The 20,905-nt window shown below is 46.4% G+C and overlaps 1 protein-coding gene across 4 annotated transcripts; it reads left to right on the forward strand.

The window, feature by feature from the left end:
* Positions 1-2: 2 nt before the first annotated feature.
* On the forward strand, positions 3-19,914 carry AFMID (arylformamidase). Of its 4 annotated transcripts, none has more exons than XM_082443032.1 (11): positions 3-215; positions 2,134-2,224; positions 12,298-12,402; positions 12,484-12,532; positions 13,625-13,710; positions 13,806-13,878; positions 14,065-14,162; positions 14,414-14,492; positions 14,601-14,742; positions 14,952-15,056; positions 19,544-19,914. In XM_082443032.1, exons 1-11 carry the CDS (start codon positions 156-158, stop codon positions 19,574-19,576), a joined length of 921 nt encoding a protein of 306 aa, XP_082299158.1. In that variant the 5' UTR covers positions 3-155; the 3' UTR covers positions 19,577-19,914. The 4 variants fall into 4 exon arrangements, with proteins under 4 accessions (XP_082299158.1, XP_082299159.1, XP_082299160.1 ...); XM_082443033.1 differs by lacking the exon at positions 19,544-19,914 and adding an exon at positions 15,934-16,227; XM_082443034.1 differs by lacking the exon at positions 2,134-2,224 and having other exon boundaries at positions 12,294-12,402.
* The last annotated feature ends 991 nt before the right edge of the window (positions 19,915-20,905 follow it).

Below are 20,905 nucleotides of genomic sequence, written 5' to 3' on the forward strand. Positions count from 1 at the left end.
CAGCCCGCCCCCTCGTGGGAGGGACCGGGAACGCGCGCAGCAGGTTCAGCTCACCAGGGCGGTGGGCGCGGCTCCCAGGGGCGGGGCCTGACCAGAGTCCCGCCCTCCTGGCATAAAAAGGCGGCCCGGGCGCCTGTTGGCTCGTACACAGCGGGATGGACGGCTTGGGTGGAGGTCCCAAGTGTGAGGCTCCCTGGAAGAGGATGTCTAAAGAGGTAGGCGGATCACTGGGAGAGGCTGGGGCTGAGGAGTGTGGTTCAGAGATGAGATGGGGGTTGAGAGAAAAGTTTAGAACCACTTCTGTGGGCGCCGTTGATAGCCTACTGTGTGCCAGCTCCCAAAAGCTTTAGCACTGTGATTTATTGATATTTTACTTCTCGCCACAGGTAGGCTTTTGCTAGCCTGATTTTAAGGGTAGAGGAAATGGAAGCCCTGACTATGTTTTTTTACTTTTTTTTTTTTTTTTTTTTTTTGGCCGCACTGCGCGGCATGCGGGATCTTAGTTCCCTGACCATGGATCGAACCCGTGCCCCTGCAGTGGAAACGCGGATTCCTAACCACTGGACCGCCAGGGAAGTCCAGCCCTGGCTATGTTAATATCCATAAACCGGGATGAGGTTGGGGCCGAAGTTCCGGACCCTAATCTGAGGTTGTGCAATGTGTGGAAGATGTGTCAGACCTGAAGGGGTAAATACCAGAGGGCTGGTATTTACTGCGGGATGGTTATCAGGGTTAGAAACGACATATGCAAAGCATTTGTTATGCTTATCATTCAGTTATAATTTCCTAACTAGTTTTCCTACATTTCAGGTAGTGGTTCTTTCTCTGGTCACGGACGCATCTAAGAATGTGGTGACAGTTACAGATACTGCCCCCAAGAAATCCTAACCTCTCTCTTTCGGTCTCTCTCTCTCTGTCTGTCTGTCTCTCTCTCTCTCTCTCTCTGTCTCACACATAGACACACACACACACACCCCTATAATACCAGAACACTTTCAGAAACCCATTGCATTATCATTATTATAAATAATAGCAATAATAAAAGATGATGATGATAGCAGTCACAGAGTGTGCGAGGTATGACTGCAAACATCCGACGGGCATAGATTGTACAGATCCAAAGACCCCTGGCCAAGAACCCTGTTCAATGGGAAGAGGGGGAACCCCACGTTTGAGTGGTTAGCTTGACTTCATTTACATGCCTTATAGCTTTCAGCCTCACAAGATATACAGCCTCACAAGGCTGAAAACTATAAGTCATGTGAATGAAGTAAAGTACTATTGTTTTGCCCATTATACAGATGAGGGAACTGACTGTAAGTAAGTTGCCCAGGGTAAAAGAACCTGCAAGTGATGGAGCTTGGATGGCACTCAGCCCATCTGATTCCAGAGCCCAAGACCTTTCCATGAGGCCACCTGTCTTCAAATTTTCCAGTCCAGCCTTCACCTGTTTTTTTTGTTGTTGTTGTTTTGCCTCTGAGCCCTTTCTCCAAAACCTGGTTCCTTATTACTTTCTGCGTTAAGTCTGAACATCTTAGCTTGGCATTCAAGACCCTCCACCCCCCAGCCCCCGCTTCCCAGCCTCACCTCTGTGTTTCAGCAATCTGGCTGGTCAACATATCCAAACTGACCTTTGATTCCTTCCTCTTCACCTCTGTTTCATTGATTGTGCTGCGTCCACCTGCAGTCAGAATCATACCTTTTCAGGGAAGATCAGCTCTACATCACTTTCTCTGCAGTGGCCACCCCAGCTCCCTGGCTTCCTGTGGTCTTAGCTGCTGTAGAAGTGGTACCCATGATGGCATTAACTGGGACAGATCTATGGGACCTCATTTCCCTGTAAGGCTGTACCGCTGGTTAAAGGCATGGCCATTGCTCTAGACCATGGATCTGGCAGCATCTGCAATGTCGTATCTGAAACACCTAATTAGTTAGTGGGGGGAGAGTGGGGAGTGGGTTGCCAGGCTGGAGACTGGAGGGGCTTGAAGGAAGCTAAGGGCATCTATGAGCGCCCGAGATATCAGGGAAGGGGCTTCTCCAGGCCCAGAGGAGCATCCAGGCACGCAGAGGGGCGGGAGCACAGTCTGCGCGGAGGTCAAAGGTCTTATGGAACTTCGTGTCTGTGTCCCGTAGGAGCTGGAGAATCAGTACTCCCCCAGCAGATGGGTCGTCCGACTGGGAGCAGAGGAGGCCTTGAGGACCTACTCACAGATAGGAAACGAGGGTACGGGGGGATCTCTCTGTGGCCGCTTCGGGTGGACTTTAGCATGTGGCAGTGTTTCAGGATGCCGGGGCGGGGAGGAGGAGCCTCCCAGCCCCCGCCTCTCGGGACAGTTCCCAAAGTCCAGGCACCTCACCTGCTCGGGGCCAGGCGCCCAGGAGCCCTTGCTGCAGGGCTGCCAGAGGCAGGGCAGGGGCAGTGACCCTGCTCCACCTCCCCTCCTACTCAGCCAACCTGCCAACTATGCCCAGGCCCTAAGGCCACAGTGGCCCAGGGAAGTGGAGTGAAAAAAGGAATGTGGCTGCTGAATGTGGGATGTTGTTGCTATCTACAAAAAGCGAAGAAGTCTTTTTTTTTTTTTTCTTTAGAGAAATCAGGGCTTGGGAATCTGTAAGCTAGTGACGTCTCAAGGTTAATTCCCATCCCAGCCCTGGGTCTCTAGAGTGTTGTGCTGCCACCTTTTGAGCTGGGTCGGGCAGGCGGGCTCCCCGGGGGATGTGTGGGCGAGGGATCAGCCAGCCTCTCCTCCAAGTCGGAAAACTGGATGTTGGCAAATGAGCTTTGTTTCAGCAGGCTGACTGGAGCTCCCGGGGTTGGTGGTTCTGTACACTAAGATAACCCAGCTGGAGGGACAGGCTAGTGGGGGTTTATTCCAGCACATTTCAGCGCCCTCCCTGTCCTGATAGGGGGTGGAGCTGTGTCCTGGGCACTTCAGAGTCCCCTACTGTGCCTAGCTCTGCACCAAATATGTCTCTATATACTGTATATATTTGAGTGTGCAGAGAAACCTACATGAACTGGTAGAAAACCTGTTTGTCTATCAGAATTGTCTTGAGGGAGAAAAGAGCTGACCCTGTAGAGAAAGGGAGTCTCTCATAAGAAGCAAGGGCTAAGAAGAGACTCTGAGGCTGTTGCCCTCAGAGACTGTCTTTAGCAATCCCTCCTGAGAAGCCCTATGGACAGCCTTACATTCACATCCTACCTCCCTTCCTATTTACGATGCTCCAGCTGGCCCAGAGGTGCTGCAGGTACATCTGCCCCATTTCATTGGTGAAGAAGGTAAGACAACAGGGGTCATTAGAGCCAGGCGAGTGGGCAGAGCCATGCATGTGCAGGGTTGGAGGCTGTCTCTATTGGAAATGTTGATATTTCTTTCATCATGGACTTTTCGGCATTAATTTTGATTTTTAAAAATCTTGCACTTAAATATTATCTTTGTATTGGTCAGCTCAGGCTGCCATAACAAAATGCCATAGACTGGGTGGTTTAAACAATAGGAATCTCTTTCTCCCAGTTCTGGAGGCTGAGAAGTCCAAGATCAACGTGCCAACTGAAAAAAAAAAAGAAAAAAAAAGGTGCCAAGTGATTTGGTTCCTTGGTGAGGGTACTCTTCCTGGCTTGCAGATAGACCCCTTTCCCCTGCATCCTCACATGGCAGAAAGAGAGAGAAAGAAACGCTTGCTCTTCCTCTTCTTATAAGGCCACTAATCTCATCACAAGGGCTCCACCCTCATGACCTCAACTAAACCTAATTACCTCCCAAAGTCACCATCACATTAGGGTATGAATTTTTGGGAGGCACAAGCCTTCAGCCCGTAACGATCCTCATTACTGAGTCTTTGGTGCCCCGCCCCATGCTGTGCCTGAGGTAAGTGTCTCACTCACCCCATCCTAGTCCTGCATGATGAGGTTAAATAACTCACCCAAGCACACGTGGCTAGGGACAGCCACCACTTCCCAGAGCTGAGCTTCCAGGTAAGAGGGGAGCAGGCTGAAAAGGGGTGATGACAGGCAGGTGGAGTTGGTGGGTGCCCGCCAGCTGCCTCTCTTGGTGGAGTTCTCCAGACTTCTGGACTTGCAGATTGCCTCCTTGGAGTCAAACTCCCAGGAGATGGCGAAGGAATGTAAAGCGGAAAAAATGAACAGTGGAATCCCCCGCCAACCCAGAAAACCTCTCCACAAAGGTAGAAGAGAAAGAAAACATGATTTTTAATTGAGTAAGGAGATTGCAAAACCAGAAAGAAACCTCACCCTTTTATACAGCCGGGCTTATATCCCTAGAGCATGCCTGTTCTCAAAATCAGCATACCTGTGTTCAAGCAAGAGGACCTGAGGGCACTATCTACTGCACTAATCCGTCCTAATTCCATAAGGGTGGCCATCTGTGTTTGCAAATTGCCTTTATCCAGAGGAAGACAAGAAATTCCCATATCCTTAAGGCAAGAGGTGGTTTTGCAAATTGGAGCCAGGTGCCTGCAGAAGTTAGGGTCCTGCCCTCCCATGGGGTATCTTGCTCGATAATTATATTTCAAAGGGAGAGCTCCCAGATCTTTGAGAAGAACGTTCCTAGGTTGTAAAACTGGCAAGAGACTCTTTCAGCTTTAAAAAATATTTACATATGGGGAATTCCCTGGCAGTCCAGTGGTTAGGACTCCACGCGGAGGGCCGGGGTTCAGTCCCTGGTATGGGAACTAAGATCCCACAAGCCGTGCAGCGATAGATAGATACATAGATAGATACATAGATAGATAAAATATTTACACACATTCCCAAAGGGGTAGAGAAAGGATATTTGATGAGGTCTCCTAAAAATAAATGCTCTAAGAAAAGGGAGGAAGGTAAACTCTCTTTTCCTTTTTTGCACTACGGAGAATGAAATTGTTTTTCTTTTGATCTATATTCATTCTAACAGCGTCGACCTGTAACTTGCAGTGGGGACTGCCCTCTTCCAATGAGTAGGTCACTTTTATCCTCCACCAAGGCCTGGCCTCTCTCAGGCTGGGCACCTGGGGACAGCTGCGTGAGCACGGGCAGAGGGAGGTTTGAAGAACTGTTTCCTCTACCAGTAGCTATTAAATCTGATTAACAAGACTCAGTAAAAACACATTGTACAAGAAGCTAAAGGATGTATATGTATAACCCGGCTTGGGGCACAGTTCCAAACTCCCATTCCCCCAAACCACGGCTCGCCCCAGGAGCACCAATCACCGGCGAGGTGGGTGGGGCCTCGTGATTGACAGCCCCTGAGACTGAGAGCCTCTCTGAGGTCCCCTCCTGCCTTTCAAGGCTGGGATTGTGCTTTTTCCTCTCCATCAGAAAAACCAAGGGAAGAAAACAAAAGCACACAAAATACAGGCCCCAATTTTGTTTTACTGTGATAAAATACACATAACATAAAATGTACCACTTTAACCATTGTAAAGTGTACAATTCAGCAGCATTTAGTACATTAACGATGTTGTACAAACATCTCCTCTATCTGGTTCCAACACATTTTCATCACCCCAGAAGGAAAGCCCCTACCCGTTAAGCAACCCCCTGGCAACCACTGACTGCTTTCTGTCTCTATGGATTTTCCTATTCTGGACGTTTCATATAAATGGAATCCTAAAAGATGTGGTCTTTTGTGTCTGGTGGCTTTCCCTTAGCATAATGTTTCCAAGGTCCATCCATGTTGTAGCAAGTCAGTGCTTCATTCCTTTTTATGGATGAATAATTTTCCATTGTATGGGTGGACCACGTTTTGTTTATCCATTCATCCGTTGATGGACATTTGGGTTGTTTCCACCTTTTGGCGATTGTGAAAAGTGCTGTTGTGAACATTCATGCACAAGTTTTTGTTTGAAAGCCCTAATTTCTTATTAAGTTCAGTAGACACAGCCATTCTACCAAACTGCATGTATTCCAAATGTTTACCTCCACCTTTTTACTTAGTTCATCATGGACCAGTAGCAAACAGTGTGGGGCACCCATTGTCCACAGACCACATTGTAATAGCCCTGCTCTGCACTCTCTGAGGTTGGCTATTTTTAGGCAACAATTGTTTTCTGATTACAAAAGGAGCATTTGCTGATTGAAAAGGATTTTAGAAAATAAAACCGTCAATAATTGTCACCCATTGTTAACATTGGGATGTGGTTTCTTCTATTCTCTTTTTTTCTCCTAGGAGAAAGCCTTCTGTATTTATAATGTGCAATCTTGTTTTTAATAGCATGAATAGCCTTAAAAATTATTTCTAGAAGAGATACTATGTATAAAATAGAGAAACAACAGGATATATTGTATAACACAGGGAAATATAGCCATTGTTTTGTAATAACTTTAAATGGAATATAATCTATAAAATGTTGAATCACTGAGTTGTACACCTGAAACTAATATACTATTGTAAGTCAACTACACTTCAATTTTAAAAATTCTTTCTAACCCAAAAGAATTGAAAATAAGTTCTCAAACAAGTACTTGTACACACATGTTCATAGCATTACTCACAGTTGCCAAAAGGTGGAAACGGCCGAAATGTTCATCCACAGATGAATGGATAAACAAAATGTGCTATGTCCATACAATGGAATAGTTTTTGGCCCTAAAAAGTAATGAAATACTGGTACATACTAGAACATGGATGGACCCTGAAAACATAATGCTCAGTGAAGGAAGCCAGGAACAGAAGGTCACATTTACGTGAAACGTCCCGAATAGGGAAATCCATAGGAACAGAAAGCAGTTAGTGGTTGCCAGTGTCTGGGGTAAGGGGGGGTTTGGGGAGACGCTGCTTAACGGGTAGGGGGTGTTCTTCTGGGGTGATGAAAATGTTTTGGAACTAGATAGAGGTGATGGTTGCATGACATTGTGAATGTGCTAAGTGCCACTGAATTGTTCACTTTAAAATGGTTAATTTTTAAAAATTTGTTTATTTATTTTTGGCTGTGTTGGGTCTTTGTTGCTGCACAGTCTTTCTCTAGTTGTGGCGAGCGGGGGCTACTCCTCGTGGCGGTGCGCGGGCTTCTCATTGTGGTGGCTTCTCTTGTTGTGGAACACAGGCTCCAGGCGCGCAGGCTTCAGCAGTTGTGGCACACGGGCTCAGTAGTTGTGGCTCGCGGGCTCTAGAGCGCAGGCTAAGTAGTTGTGGCGCACGGGCTTAGTTGCTCCATGGCATGTGGGATCTTCCTGGACCAGGGATAGAACCTGTGTCCCCTGCATTGGCAGGCGGATTCTTAACCACTGCGCTACCAGGGAAGTCCCTAAAATGGTTAATTTTGTTATGTGAGTTTCACCTCAATAAATTATTTTTAATCTTTCGCAGCACTACCTCTTCTCTCTGTCTGTCCATCTGCAAATCCTCATGCCCCGGGGGCACGGGGCACTGTGCTAGGTGCTGGGAAGAAGGGGGAGCCTTTGTCTTCTCTCCTGACCCCTCCCCTCTCCACTTCTTCAGCCTGTGCCACTCTGCTGGTTTCCACTCCCTCCTCCTGGGAAACTTGGTTTTTCTCTGACTTTGGTTGTCACAGATTTGGCTACGAACTCACTGTGACTGAGCCCCAGAACCCCACCCCACTGACCTCCCCCAGCTTCTCCAGCTTGTCCACCGGTTCTGGCAGACCCTCCCTCCCCATTTGTGTTCACTGCTCTAAACATCCCATATTCTACATATTCATCCCTGCCCCCCTCCCCGCCCACTCCCTAGGAGCCACTGATCTTTTCACTGTTTCCATGGTTTTACCTTTTCCAGAATGTCCTAGAGTTGGAATCATAAACTATGTAGCCTTTTCAGATTCTGGCTCATTTTTATAGCACATGTTACCACCTGACATCTTTCTGTAACTGCTTGTCCCCCACACTAAGGGGTAAGCCACATGTGATTTGGATTTTTTTTATTATTTTGTCACTATGATATTCCAAAATGGGCACAGGCTGCTGCTTATATAAGTATTTGTTTGCTAAATGAATTAAAAGACTGGGGGAGAATAGTTCTGAAACTAGATGGAGGCTGATGGGCCCCAGCCTCCTCTTAAATTGCTGCCACAGACTTGATGAACCCTTGTCTTCAGCTTTCCGTGACTGTCTGATGGGTCTCCCCACCCCACGCCTGCATTAGTCTCTAGGGACTCTGGCCCCTGCTCCCCCTAATTGCTCTAACACAACGCTCAGTTGGGTCCAGGGACCTGGAGTTTCTCTCTGTAAGAGCTGTGACACTTTGAACGGTGACTAATAGAAACCGAAGTTTTGCTTTTTCAAAAAAGGAAGTTTGTAATAGGGTTTATGCTGAGGTGTCTTGTTGAAGCCCTCCTGCGCTGCCTGTAGGTGCAGCGCCTGGAGGGCTGGCGGGATTCACGCTCTGGAGGAGGCAGTGGGTCCCCCCATTCTCTGTCCTCGCAGCCAGCTGCCCGCCATCACCGTCACGCCACCTCCTGAAGAGAGGCAGTTTCTCTGGCTCAGGGTCGGTTGGGTTTTTTAATACTGGAGGAAGACTTTTTTATGCATGATAACGAATATCGATAGCTGCTTGGTTTTAATTGCTCTTCAGCTTAGGGCATAAAATTTGCATCATCTTTTTCTTAGTTTTGGCACAGCATAAATCTTGTTGGTCCACGTACACTTCCAGGACCCTTGCGTTAATTAAATTGCTCCCCTTTGCTGAGCCTGCTGTGTTGACAAGCTTGTCGGGAACAAACACCTTCACACAGTGCTGGTGGGAGGGTGGTTGGCAAATCCCTCAGAGAAGGAGAGCAGGGGAGCTCCAGGGCCTTTGGGGGGAGTGTGGGGGCTGTTATGGACTGAATTTTGTGTCTCCCCAAAATTCACATGTAGAAGCCCTAACCCCTACTGTAGCTGTGTTTAGAGATGGGGCCTCTAAGGAAGTAATGAAGGTTAAATGAGGTCGTAAGGATGGGGTCCTGATCCGGTAGGATTATTAGAAGAGACACAGAGGGTTTCTCTCCCTAGAGAGGGGGAGAGCTCCTCCCAAGCACAAAGAGGCCACGAGAGCGCACAGCGAGAAGGTCATCTGCCACCCCCGGGGAGGGACCTCACCAGACATCACCCCAGCTGGCACCTTGACCCTGCCTTCCAGTGTCCAGAACTGGGCGAAATAAATGTCTGTCGTCGAAGCCCCCCCACTGTATGGCATTTCGTTAAGGCAGCCTCAGCAACTAAGACAGGAGGCTCAGATTGAATTTGCGCCTCAGATCAACAGGATGTGATGCTTGTTATACCCGGCGCACACGTGTGGCTGGAGGGAGTCCTGGTGAAAGCAGGGGAGTGGAGAGGGACTGTCCCTGCTTCCAAGGGAGTAGTGAAGGGGATCCAGGGTGGTCTCAGTAGGGGTGGGGAGAAGACTCAGGATTCAGGATAAGCAGAGAGGGAGCCAGGAGTATTTACTGGTGATCAGATGTGGTTTGTTTGGCCTAAAAACTGTCACTACTAGTTAAATAAATTAAGGTGCAGCCATAGGATGGAATAGCAAGTTAACTGTTTATGAAAAAAAGAAAAGAACGAGGAAGCTGTCTATGTACCGATTGGGAAAGCTCTCCAAGAAATATGAAGTGAAACAGGCAGGGCAGAAATGTATTTCATACGCTGCCCTTTGGATTAAAGGGAGAGAGAGTCCATATCCGTATTAATAATAACAGTCACCTTGGCAGGGTTATTTCATGCAAATGCCTGTTGTATATTTTTTTAACCATATAAACATATTATTTCTTCAAAAGAAAAATGAATGGCATTTCATTTATTTTTTAAGTTAATGCTCAGATAGCTCATAACTTTCACAGATTAAATTCCCGTCAACTTTTCAATGCAACTTACATGATGTGATGAAATTCTGAAAAAAGCACTTCAAGTTATAATCGCAAATGCAATGCATTTGATTTGCTTAACAGAATCTCCTGGTTCTAATCAAGTAAAACGTACCTATTTAATAATGGATTGATTCAGTTAAGTGTGTCCTGCAGAGTGGTCTGCACCCAGCGTGGCACCTGGCGGCAGGTGAAGCCTGTTTGGGTCTGATCCTTGTAGGAGTCACACATCAGGCTCTGAGCAGTTGGTCACTTGAAGCTTTAGGAGATGGGAAGCCCCCTTCCACCCCTCCATGGGAGAGGGAGTGGGAACCCACAGAACACAGCCTCGTCCCTCTCCCAAGAAGCCTCCCCCTGGCCTTGTTCCCTCACTCAAGGGTGGGGTGTTGGTGATGGCAAAATTGGTTTTTCGGCCACCTCACCTGTCCTGCAGAGGCAGCCTGGTCCCTGCTTTTGGCACGTGGTAAACTTGGCATCTGCCATCATTTTTATTTCTCTTGGCCTTGAGGGGTCCAGCAGAAATGGGGGCGGCCCATTTTAACAGTTTATTCACACTTGCATAAACACAATCTATGCAAACTATCTTCATCTACCTAGTTTGCCCTTTCTGGAATTGCAGAATCACCCAACCCAAGGGAGCCCTGATGGGTATTTTTGGGAAGGGGCCTGTGGGCGGGGGGACCGTGGCCACCGAGGTTGGGGATCTGGAGGCTTCCAGGGACATGGATCCCAAGCTGAAGGTCTCTTCCCACCAATCTTCAGTATCAGAAAGATTGCAGTGTTCGTGCTGTAGGGTATTTGTGTAACCTGCTTTCGCTCTTTACATGGCAAAATACTCTCCCTCCAGTATTTCCTTTTTGATTAATGCATTTTGGGTCCTGTTTATGTAATCCTTGCCTAGTCCAAGGTCATTAGGATTTCCTATTTTCTTTTCTAAAAGCTTTATTGTCTTCGCTTTCACATTTAAAGCTGTGGTCCATCTGGAATTGATCTGGTGTGGTGTGAGGTAGGGATCAAGAAACTTTTTTTTTCTTCTTTCAGATATTCAATTGACCCAACACTACTTACTGAAATATTTATTCATTACATAATTTTCTTTTTCTTTCTTTTTTTTTTACACACTTTTCTTTTTTAAGATTAATTTTTATTGGAGTATAGTTGCTTTACAATGTTGTGTGAGTTTCTGCTGTACAGCAAAGTGAATCAGCTATATGTATACATGTATCCCCTCTTTTTTGGATTTCCTTCCCATTTAGGTCACCACAGAGCATCACAGTTTTCTTTTTTTTTGGCTGCACCACACGGCTTGCGGGATCTTAGTTCCCTGACCAGGGATTGAACCCAGGCCCTCGGCAGTGAAAGTGCGAGTTCTAACCACTGGACCACCAGGGAATTCCCTACACAATTTTCTTTTAAGTGGTTATGATGTACCAGGTCCTGGGTGTACCTGAGGTGGGCAAAGCAAAGCCCGTGTCTTCTCAGAGCTTATGTTCTAGTTAGGGTGACAGACAGACAGTAAACAAGTAAAAAATATATGAAGGATTAATGAATCCTGGGATAAAAAATAAAGGAGAGAAAGGGGATATACCATAATGTACTTTACCTGTTTTCTATTGTAGATCACTTGGGCTGTGTCCAATGTTTTGCTGTCATAAATAGCATTAGTGTGGGCATCTTTAAAACAAGCCCTTAAGAATATTTCTGATTATTTCCTTATAATAAATGTATGGATAAGGACTTATGCATCAAGGAATATGATCTTCTTGGGCTTTGATACATATTTCCAAGTTGCCCCCCAGGAAGAACTTACCAGTTTACACTCTCTGGCACCCAGTGGTGGAGGGAGCTGAGCTTCCTGGGTTTCAGTGATGGAAGTGGGGCCTTGAGGGGACATTGTTTACTGCAACATAAACATACAGAGTCCCATCCCACCTCTAGGCCTTTGCCTTTGGTATTTAATTTACTTATGGTAAATTACGTAAATGTACTTCCTCCTTTCTCCCGACCCCAGTCCTAGCCAATTTTCACATCCCTCTGACCTCTCCCATCATGGCACTCAATTATATATTCATATTGTTTTATTATCTATTTATTTCAAGTGATTTTATATCTTAGTTCCTAGAAGGTTATTTTTCCAAATACTTGGAAAAGTTTATACTTCCCAGAACACATAGCCAAGTGTAACACACATAATAAGCATGTAATAAAGTAGTGGTCGAAATGGTGCCTATCAGAACTGCCAGCTCACCAGAGACAGATATCACAGGTAGTACTGGCCCCCACTTGGATGGGCCAGTCTGATTTCTTTGTAACTATGCACCTGTGGGATGCTTCAGACCCCAGCCCCGATTACCATGAGGACTTGGGGAAGCACTGATAGCTGGAGCTAACTGGTCAACCCAAAGGGACTTTTGGCAAAAAGGTTTCTGCCTGAAATAAAATAGAGGTTGCTGCTGCCTGAGGTTGTGCTGACAGCGACTTGTCCATTTCTGGAGACAGCTACCAAGAGGGCCCAGGCCACCGGGAGGAACCTGCTCGATGTCCCCTATGGAGACGGCGAAGGGGAGAAACTGGACATCTACTTTCCTGAGGCAGTGTCTGAAGGTAAGCGGGGGCTAGTGGTCCCCCTTGGATCTCAGCTGGGAGCCCTGCCTCGGCCTACATGCCCTTTGTTTTGTCCTACAGCCTTGCCGTTCCTTGTGTTTTTTCATGGAGGATACTGGCAGAGCGGAAGGTGAGTTGGGGGATTTGGATGAATGGAGAAAAAGGGAGATTCATCTTTGCCTGGACTCTTCATTTCCTAGGGCTGCTGCAACAACTTACCACAAACTTGGGTGCTTCCAACAACAGAAATGTCTTACCTCACAGTTCTGGAGGTCAGAAGTCTGAAATTCATCAAGGTGTGGGCAGGGCCGCGCTCCCTCCGAAGGCTCTGGGGGAGGACCCGTTCTCATCTCTTGCAGCTTCTGGGGGGTCCGGGTCTTTCTCGCCTTGTGGCCGCATCACTTCAACCTCAACTTTCATCTTCACATGGTCTTTGTGTGTCTGTATTTCAATCCTCCCTCTCCTTTCTTTTACAATGTCACCAGTCATTTGATTTAAGGCCCATCCTAAATCTGGGATGATGCCATCTCAAGATTCTGAATTATATTTGCATAGCCCCTATTCCAAATAGGGTCACATTTGCAGGTACTGGGGTTTAGGATTTGGACATGTTTTTTGGGGGGACACTATTGGATCCACTATACCCAGTGAAAAGCCTGTTCAGTCTACTCTAATCAAATGGAAAACCACAGTGACTAACCATTCCAGTTTGCTCAGAACTGAGTGGTTTCCCAGGACCTGGGGCTTTCAGTGGTAAAAAAAGAGAGAGTCCCAGGCAAACTGGGACCACGGGCCATCCTAAGATAAGCAGAGGGGAATTGGGATCTTCAGGGACACTGTTGTTCCCTAGGATCTTACTAAGGAGTTGCCTGTTATAGGATCTACTGCCCTTCAAGCATATCATCTTAATGCTACATTTATTGCATTTTTACCCTTTGCTTTGTGAAGCTCTCTACATGTCTCACCTCCTTCAATTCTCAAAAACAGCACCCTAAGGGAAAGAACATAATCGTTCCTATTTTACAGAGGAGGAAATCAGGCTTAGAGGTTAAATATAGTCTCTAGGGTCCCATAGCTAGCATGTGATGTGGTAAGGACAAAGCCCCCCTTCTTCCCTTACTGCACCAGGTCAGAGAGGGGCAGTGCTCTGGGTGGACAGGCCACAGAAGCAGCCTAGTGACCAAGTGGCCTCCAGTTGTCATGTCTTTGTCTCCTTCTGCAGTAAAGACTCGTCAGCCTTCATGGTCGGCCCACTGACAGCACAGGGAGTGGCTGTGGTGATAGTGGCTTATGACATTGCCCCCAAAGGTAACGAGGGTAGTCTTGCAGGTGCAAGGGCTGGTGGGCTTTGGAGGGGAGAGGGCCCCCGGCGGAGCCTGACGTAGCTCCTACCCTCTGCACAGGCACCCTGGACCAGATGGTAGACCAGGTGACCCAGAGCATCGTGTTTGTCCAGAAAGAGTATCCACGCAACCAGTGGGTATCACTGTCGATTTTCCTTTTGTCACACTGAGTGGGAGGACAGTGGATTAAGCTTCTTGGATGCAGCCCAACTGCCCCCTCTGGCTTTGGAGCAGAGGGCAAATTGGGGCTCCTTGATACTGGCCTGTTGCTTTGGTTATACTGAATGCAAACCCAGCTCTCTGCTCTGACCCACCCAAGGGGAATTTACCTGTGCGGACACTCAGCTGGGGCCCACCTCGCCGCCATGATGCTCCTGGCCAACTGGACCAAGCGTGGAGTCACGCCCAACCTCAAAGGTTTCCACGGGGACTGAGCCTGGCTGGGCAGCGTTCACCGTCCCCTGATGGGCCTGAGGGTCTGTAGCAGCTGCTTGAAATGTCAACAGCTGTGAGTGGCTTGACCTCGGGGTTTTGAGCCTGGGGAGCAGGGCCTGCTTTGCTTCTTCTCTGCCCCCTACCCTGGTCTTGCCGCACTGGCCCTGGAGGCGGGCTGGCCCCATCTGGCCCCACCTGCAGCCTGGCTCTGTGACTGTCCTTTACCTTCACAGGCTTCTTCCTGGTGAGTGGGATCTATGACCTGGAGCCTGTCACGCACACCTCTGAGAACGCCCCCCTCCTCACAACCCTGTGAGTCACTTGTCCCCTCGTCCCCCAGCTGGCCTGCAGCCTGCGAGGAGGGCCAGGGGTGCAGCAAACGCTGCTCTCTGTCCTGACCACACCTACTCCCTGCACCAGGGAGGACGCTCAAAGGAACAGCCCCCAGTGGCGCCTGAAGACAAGCCCAGCGCAGCCTGTGGACCCAGCCTGCCGCGTCCTGGTGACTGTGGGCCAACACGACAGCCCCGAATTCCACCGACAGTCCAGGGAATTTTATCAGGTACCCCCAGCACCCTGCTTTTGGCTCGAGGTTGAGGGTCATGCAGTCTTATTATCTTCCTGTTTATTTCACCCAAACGGACCCCACGATACCAGTCATTTCTTCAATAAATACTTAGCACCTGGTATGTGCCAGGCAGCTGCGAGAGCCCCTCTCCCCCCAACCCCCCGCAGCCTCATGCTTCCTCTCCCCTCGTTTCTCCTACTCAGACTCTGCGCCGAGGAGGGTGGAAAGCCTCCTTTGAAGAGCTCCACGACGTGGATCACTTTGAAATCCTTTGGAACCTAACCCAGAAGGACTACGTGCTCACCCAGGTGGGGCGCATCCCTTCACTGTGGACAGAATGCGTCCTGCTGTAGCCCCTACACATAAGGCGAGGTGGCCAGGCAGGGGGCATGGGGAGTCACCTCTCTGGCTCTTTGGTGTCCAGGAGGTTGGGGGACTTGATGATAGGGATTGAGTGCCACGCTTGCTTCCTGTACTTCACCTCCCTCTGAAACAGCCCCAGGTGACCTGCAGAGGCTGGTCCTGGGCACACAGGTGGGATCTGCATGGGGCTGTGGTGTGGATGGGGACAGGCAGGTATGAGAAGGTATTAGCCTGTTTGTGTGTAAGCATAAAAGCAACACCAACTCCGTGGGGAAAGGAGGGATGGATTTGGCCACGTAAATGTTTATTACAATTTTAATGTGGAGAATCCTTTTAAAAGTCTAAGGATGAAAAGGAACCTTCCTACACTGTTGGTGCGAATGTAAATTGATACAGCCACTATGTAGAACAGCATGGAGGGTCCTTAAAAAACTAAAAATAGAGTTACCATATGATCCAGCAATCCTACTTCTGGGCATATACCTGGAGAAAACTATAATTCAAAAAGATACATGCACCCCAGTGTTCATAACAGCACTATTTATAATAGCCAAGAAGCAACCTAAATGCCCATCAACAGATGAATGGATAAAGATGTGGTATATATATATATACATATATATATATTAGTCAGCCATAAAAAAGAATGAAATAATGCCATTTGCAGCAACATGGATGGATCTAGAGATTATCATACTAAGTGAAGTAAATCAGACAGAGAAAGACAAATATGTCATGATATCACTTATATGTGGAATCTTAAAAAATGATACAGGGACTTCCCTGGTGGTGCAGTGGTTAAGAATCCGCCTGCCAATGCAGGGGACAGGGGTTTGATCCCCAGTCCAGGAAGATCCCACATGTCGCGGAGCAGCTAAGCCCGTGCGGAGCAACTAAGCCCGTGCGCCACAACTACTGAGCCCGCGTGCCACAGCTACTGAAGCCCACGCGCCTAGAGCCCATGCTCCGCAACAAGAGAAGCCACCACAATGAGAAGCCCGCGCACCACAACGAAGAGTGGCCCCCGCTCGCCGCAACTAGAGAAAGCCTGTGCGCAGCAACGAAGACCCAGTGCAGCCAAAAACTAAATTAAAAAAACAAATTAAAAGAAAAAAATGATACAAATGAACTTATTTACAAAACAGAAATAGATTCACAGACATAGAAAACAAACTTATGGTTACCAAAGGGGAAGCGGGGGGGATAAATTAGGAATTTGGGTTTAACCTACACACACTACTATATATGAAATAGAAAACCAGCAAGGACCTACTGTATAGCACAGGGAACTATATTCGATATCTTGTAATAACCTATATTGGAAAAGAATTTGAAAAAGAATATATATATTATATATATATATAACTTAATCACTTTACTGTATACCTGAAACACTGTAAATCAACTATATTTCAATTTATTTATTTATTTTAAAAAAATTTTACTTATTTATTGGCTGCACCAGGTCTTACTTGCGGCATGCGTGCTCTTAGTTGCGGCATGTGGGATCTAGTTTCCTGACCAGGGATCGAACCTGGGCCCCCTGCTTTGGGAGCATGGAGGCTTAACCACTGGACCACCAGGGAAGTCCTGACTATACTTCAATTTAAAAAATTATTTTTAAAAAGTCAAAGGCTAGATTGGGGAAAATATTTACCATGGACCCGGAAAATATACAGTTACTACTTTTTTTCTTTTTTTTCTGGGGAAGTGGGTACCTGATTAACTTTACTTTTTTTTTTTTTATATTTACTTCTTTTTCCTCCAGTTTTATTGAGATATAATTGACATACAGCACTGTATAAGTTTAAGGTGTACAGCACAATGATTTGACTTACAAACATCATGAAATGAACCACAATAGGTTTAGTGAACCTCCATCATCTCACAGATACAAAAGAAAAGAAAAAAAAGTATTTTTCCCTCGTGATGAGAATTCTTAGGATTTACTCTTAACAACTTTCATATATAACATAGAGCAGTGTTAATTATTTTTTTAAAGGCTTTTTTTAAAAATTTAATTAATTAATTTATTTATTTTTGGCTGTGTTGGGTCTTCATTTCCATGCGAGGGCTTTCTCTAGTTGCGGCAAGTGGGGGCCACTCTTCATCGCGGTGTGCGGGCCTCTCACTATCGTGGCCTTTCTTGTTGCGGAGCACAGGCTCCAGACGCGCAGGCTCAGTAGTTGTGGCTCACGGGCCTAGTCGCTCCGCGGCATGTGGGATCTTCCCAGACCAGGGCTCAAACCCGTGTCCCCTGCATTGGAAGGCAGATCCTCAACCACTGCGCCACCAGGGAAGCCCCGAGCAGTGTTAATTAAATTTATCATGTTGTACATTACATCCCTAGTGCTTATTTATCTTCCAACTGGAAGTTTGTACCTTTTACCACCTTCCTACAATTCCCCCTCCCCCCCACTCCCAATTAGTTGCCCCCTCAATAGGACTTTTTTTCTAAATATTTTTTAAAATTATTTATTTATTTATTTTTGGCTTCATTGGGTCTTCGTCGCAGTGCACGGGCTTCTAATTGCGGCAGCTTCTCTTGTTGTGGAGCATGGGCCCTAAGCACGCTGGTCAGTAGTTGTAGCACGCTGGCTTCAGTAGTTGTGGCATGCAGGCTCATTAGTTGTGTCTCACAGGCTCTAGAGCAGGCTCAGTAGTTGTGGCTCACGGGTTTAGTTGCTCCACGGCATGTGGGATCTTCCTGGACCAGGGCTTGAACCCATGTCCCCTTCATTGGCAGGCGGATTCTTCACCACTGTGCCACCAGGGAAGTCCCTCCATAAGGCTTTTATAGCATTCAGTTTTAATTCACATAGTTAATATCCTTACCACACAAAGAGCACTTTCAAATCAATAAGAACGGTTCTTTTTTTAAATTGAAATTTAGTTGATTTACAATATTAGTTTCAGGTGTGTAACATAGTGATTTAATATTTTTATATAGCCTATACTCCATTTAAAGTTATTATAAAATATTGGCTATATTCCCTGTGCTGTACAATATAACCTTGTAGCTTATTTATTTTATACATAGTATCAGTAGTTTGTGCCACTTAATAAGAGCAGGTCTTATTTCTCTTTAAGAACAGAAATAAATAGAAAAAATGGGCAAAAAATAAGTGATAATTCAAAAAGAAATATAAACGGCCGGTAAACATGGGGGAAAAGTAAGCTGCATTAGTGATCATAGGAATGTTACTGAAATGGGACTTCCCTGGCGGTCCAGTGGTTAAGACTTCGCCTTCCAATATAGGGGGTGCAGGTTCAATTCCTGGTCAGGGAGCTAAGATCCCACATGCCTCGCGGCCAAAAAACCAAAACATAAAACAGAAGCAATATTGTAACAGATTCAATAAAGACTTTAAAAGTGGTCCACATCCAAAAAATCTTTAAAAAAACAGAAAGAAAGAAATGTAACTGAAAATGAGTCCTTTCCCACCTCTCACAGGAAATGTTCTAGTTATAATAGTGCCCAGCGCTGGTGAAGACACAGTGAAGGGGGCCTCCCCCACCCCATCCTGTGGGTGGGAGCACATGTTGGCCTGGTGTTTCAGGAGTGCAGCCTGGCAATATGGACCCAAATCCACTGACCCAGTAATTCTGCTGCTTGGAATTTGTCTTCAGGATAATCAGAGAAACACAGAAAGATGGTCTCTGTAGCTTTGTTAATGTTCTAAACTTGGAAATAACCTAAATGTCTAATGAGGTTAAATTATGATATAATCAGGTAACAGTGAAGTTTGTGAAAATTAGTTAGGACATGTCAAATTGCTTCAGAGGTAAGAGCAAAAACACAAAAATTAACTGGCCTAGTATCTTCCTAGTTTTATGATACATAGATAGCTAGACCCTTAGAGGCATATATATGCATCCGAAAAAACCGTTTACCAGTGGTGTTACAATGCATTTTAAAAATCAGTTTCCACATTTTCTACCATGAACGTGTATTACTTTTTTTTAACTGGGGAAAAACAAGCACCCAATAAATGACATCTCTTAAAGAAACCTAATAAATATTTTCGATTTGGAGGGCCATATGGTCTGTGACAAAACTACCCAACTCTGCCATTTTTGTTCAAAAGCCGCCAGAAACAATTCATAGGTGAATAAATGTGGCTTTGCTCCAGTAAAACTGTACTTATGGATGCAGAAATTTGAATTTTATGGAATTTTTACATGTCACAAAAATATTTTTTTGATTTTTTTTCCAACTGTTTAAAAATGTAAAGCCATTCTTAGCTCATGGGTCATACAAAAATGGGCAATGAGTGGGCGACATTTCAAGTGAGAGATGGGAAAGGACTCATTTAAATTACGTTTCTGTGATCGAAAATGTAGCCTGTTTCTTTAATCAAATTCTTCCCAAGAGATCCTCACAAGAGCCTCTCCAACTCTGGAGCTTTTTTATCTTTCCCTTCTGCTGCAGATTATTTTGAAAACAATCTTCCAGGAGTCCTGATGACACCTGAACCCCCGCCGCCAGCATGCACCCCGACTTGTGAAACTTCTCCCAAGGGCTCGACTGCTTCCCATTCTTGCCGGCCTCAGCTTTCCCTGTGCCCAGCGGTGCCTCTGTTTGTCCACCCACCCCGGCCAGGGTCCATTCCCCTCACTGCTCTGAACACGAGTACAAATCTCCATGGCCTGCCCCTGGCCTGGATCGAGTGGGTTCCAGGGAAGGTCTGGCCCAGGTCCACGCCATGTGTGATACCCAGACTCTGGCCCCCAGTCTGCTGAGAGGGTGAAACAAAAGTGACAACTCCCAACCAAAATGAAGAGGAAGAGCTCCCCAAACCAGTTTTTGTTCTGTGTTTTTGTTTCACTCCTTTGTCTACTCTGTCCTGGGCTCCACCTGACGCCTGGATTCGTCCCGGAAAGGCCGTGGGATTTTATCCTTGGGGCTAACACCTTGACTGACAGGACAGTGACATCCACAGGTAGGACATGCTTCCTCTGCCACTCCCCCCCACACACAGGGGTGTGTGTGCAGTTAGTTCCCAAGGAGCCAGCTGGGTCCACCCACCATCCACCACACCCCTCTCTCGCCCACTCTGAATAGCTAGCAGTTCAAGAATGATTGATTATAGCGAAAATAGGTAATAGCCTAAATATGCATCAGTAGGGAGTAAGTACATCTGAGCAGCCGACCATCATTAGAAAGAGGTCTGTGTTTATAACTGGGGATATCTCCAAGACGTACTATTACCTGACAAAGAGCAAGATGCTCAGCGATACAATATAGTATCATCTCAACAACATTACCTCATACTCACAAAATGACATGTTTCTATGTGTGCACACGAGTGTGTGAATGCAGAGAAAAAGTTTGGGGAGGCTCCACACCTAACACCTCTGCTGCCCTCTGGGGAGGGAAGTGGCATTGGGAACATGAGGAGGGGGTCTTTTTGGCTTTATCTGGATTCTTTGGATCTTTTAGGATAAGAATGTAATGAGGCAAAAAAACCCTAATGGGACCTAATTACATTTAAAAGCTTTTGCACAGCAAAGAAAACCATCAACAAAATGAAAAGACGACCTACTGAATGGGAGAAAATATTTGCAAATGATATGATCAGTAAGGGGTTAATATCCAAAATATATAAACAGCTCATACAACTCAACATCATAAAGACAAACAAGCCTATTAAAAAATGCGCAGAAGAACTGAATAGACATTTTTCCAGAGAAGATATACAGAGGGCCAACATGAAAAGATGCTCAACATCACTAATCATCAGGGAAATGCAAATCAAAACCACAATGAGGTATCACCTCACACCTGTCAGAA

Source organism: Balaenoptera physalus (genome assembly GCF_965194825.1).
Source record: "Balaenoptera physalus genome assembly, chromosome: 20".
Lineage (NCBI taxonomy): Eukaryota > Metazoa > Chordata > Mammalia > Artiodactyla > Balaenopteridae > Balaenoptera > Balaenoptera physalus.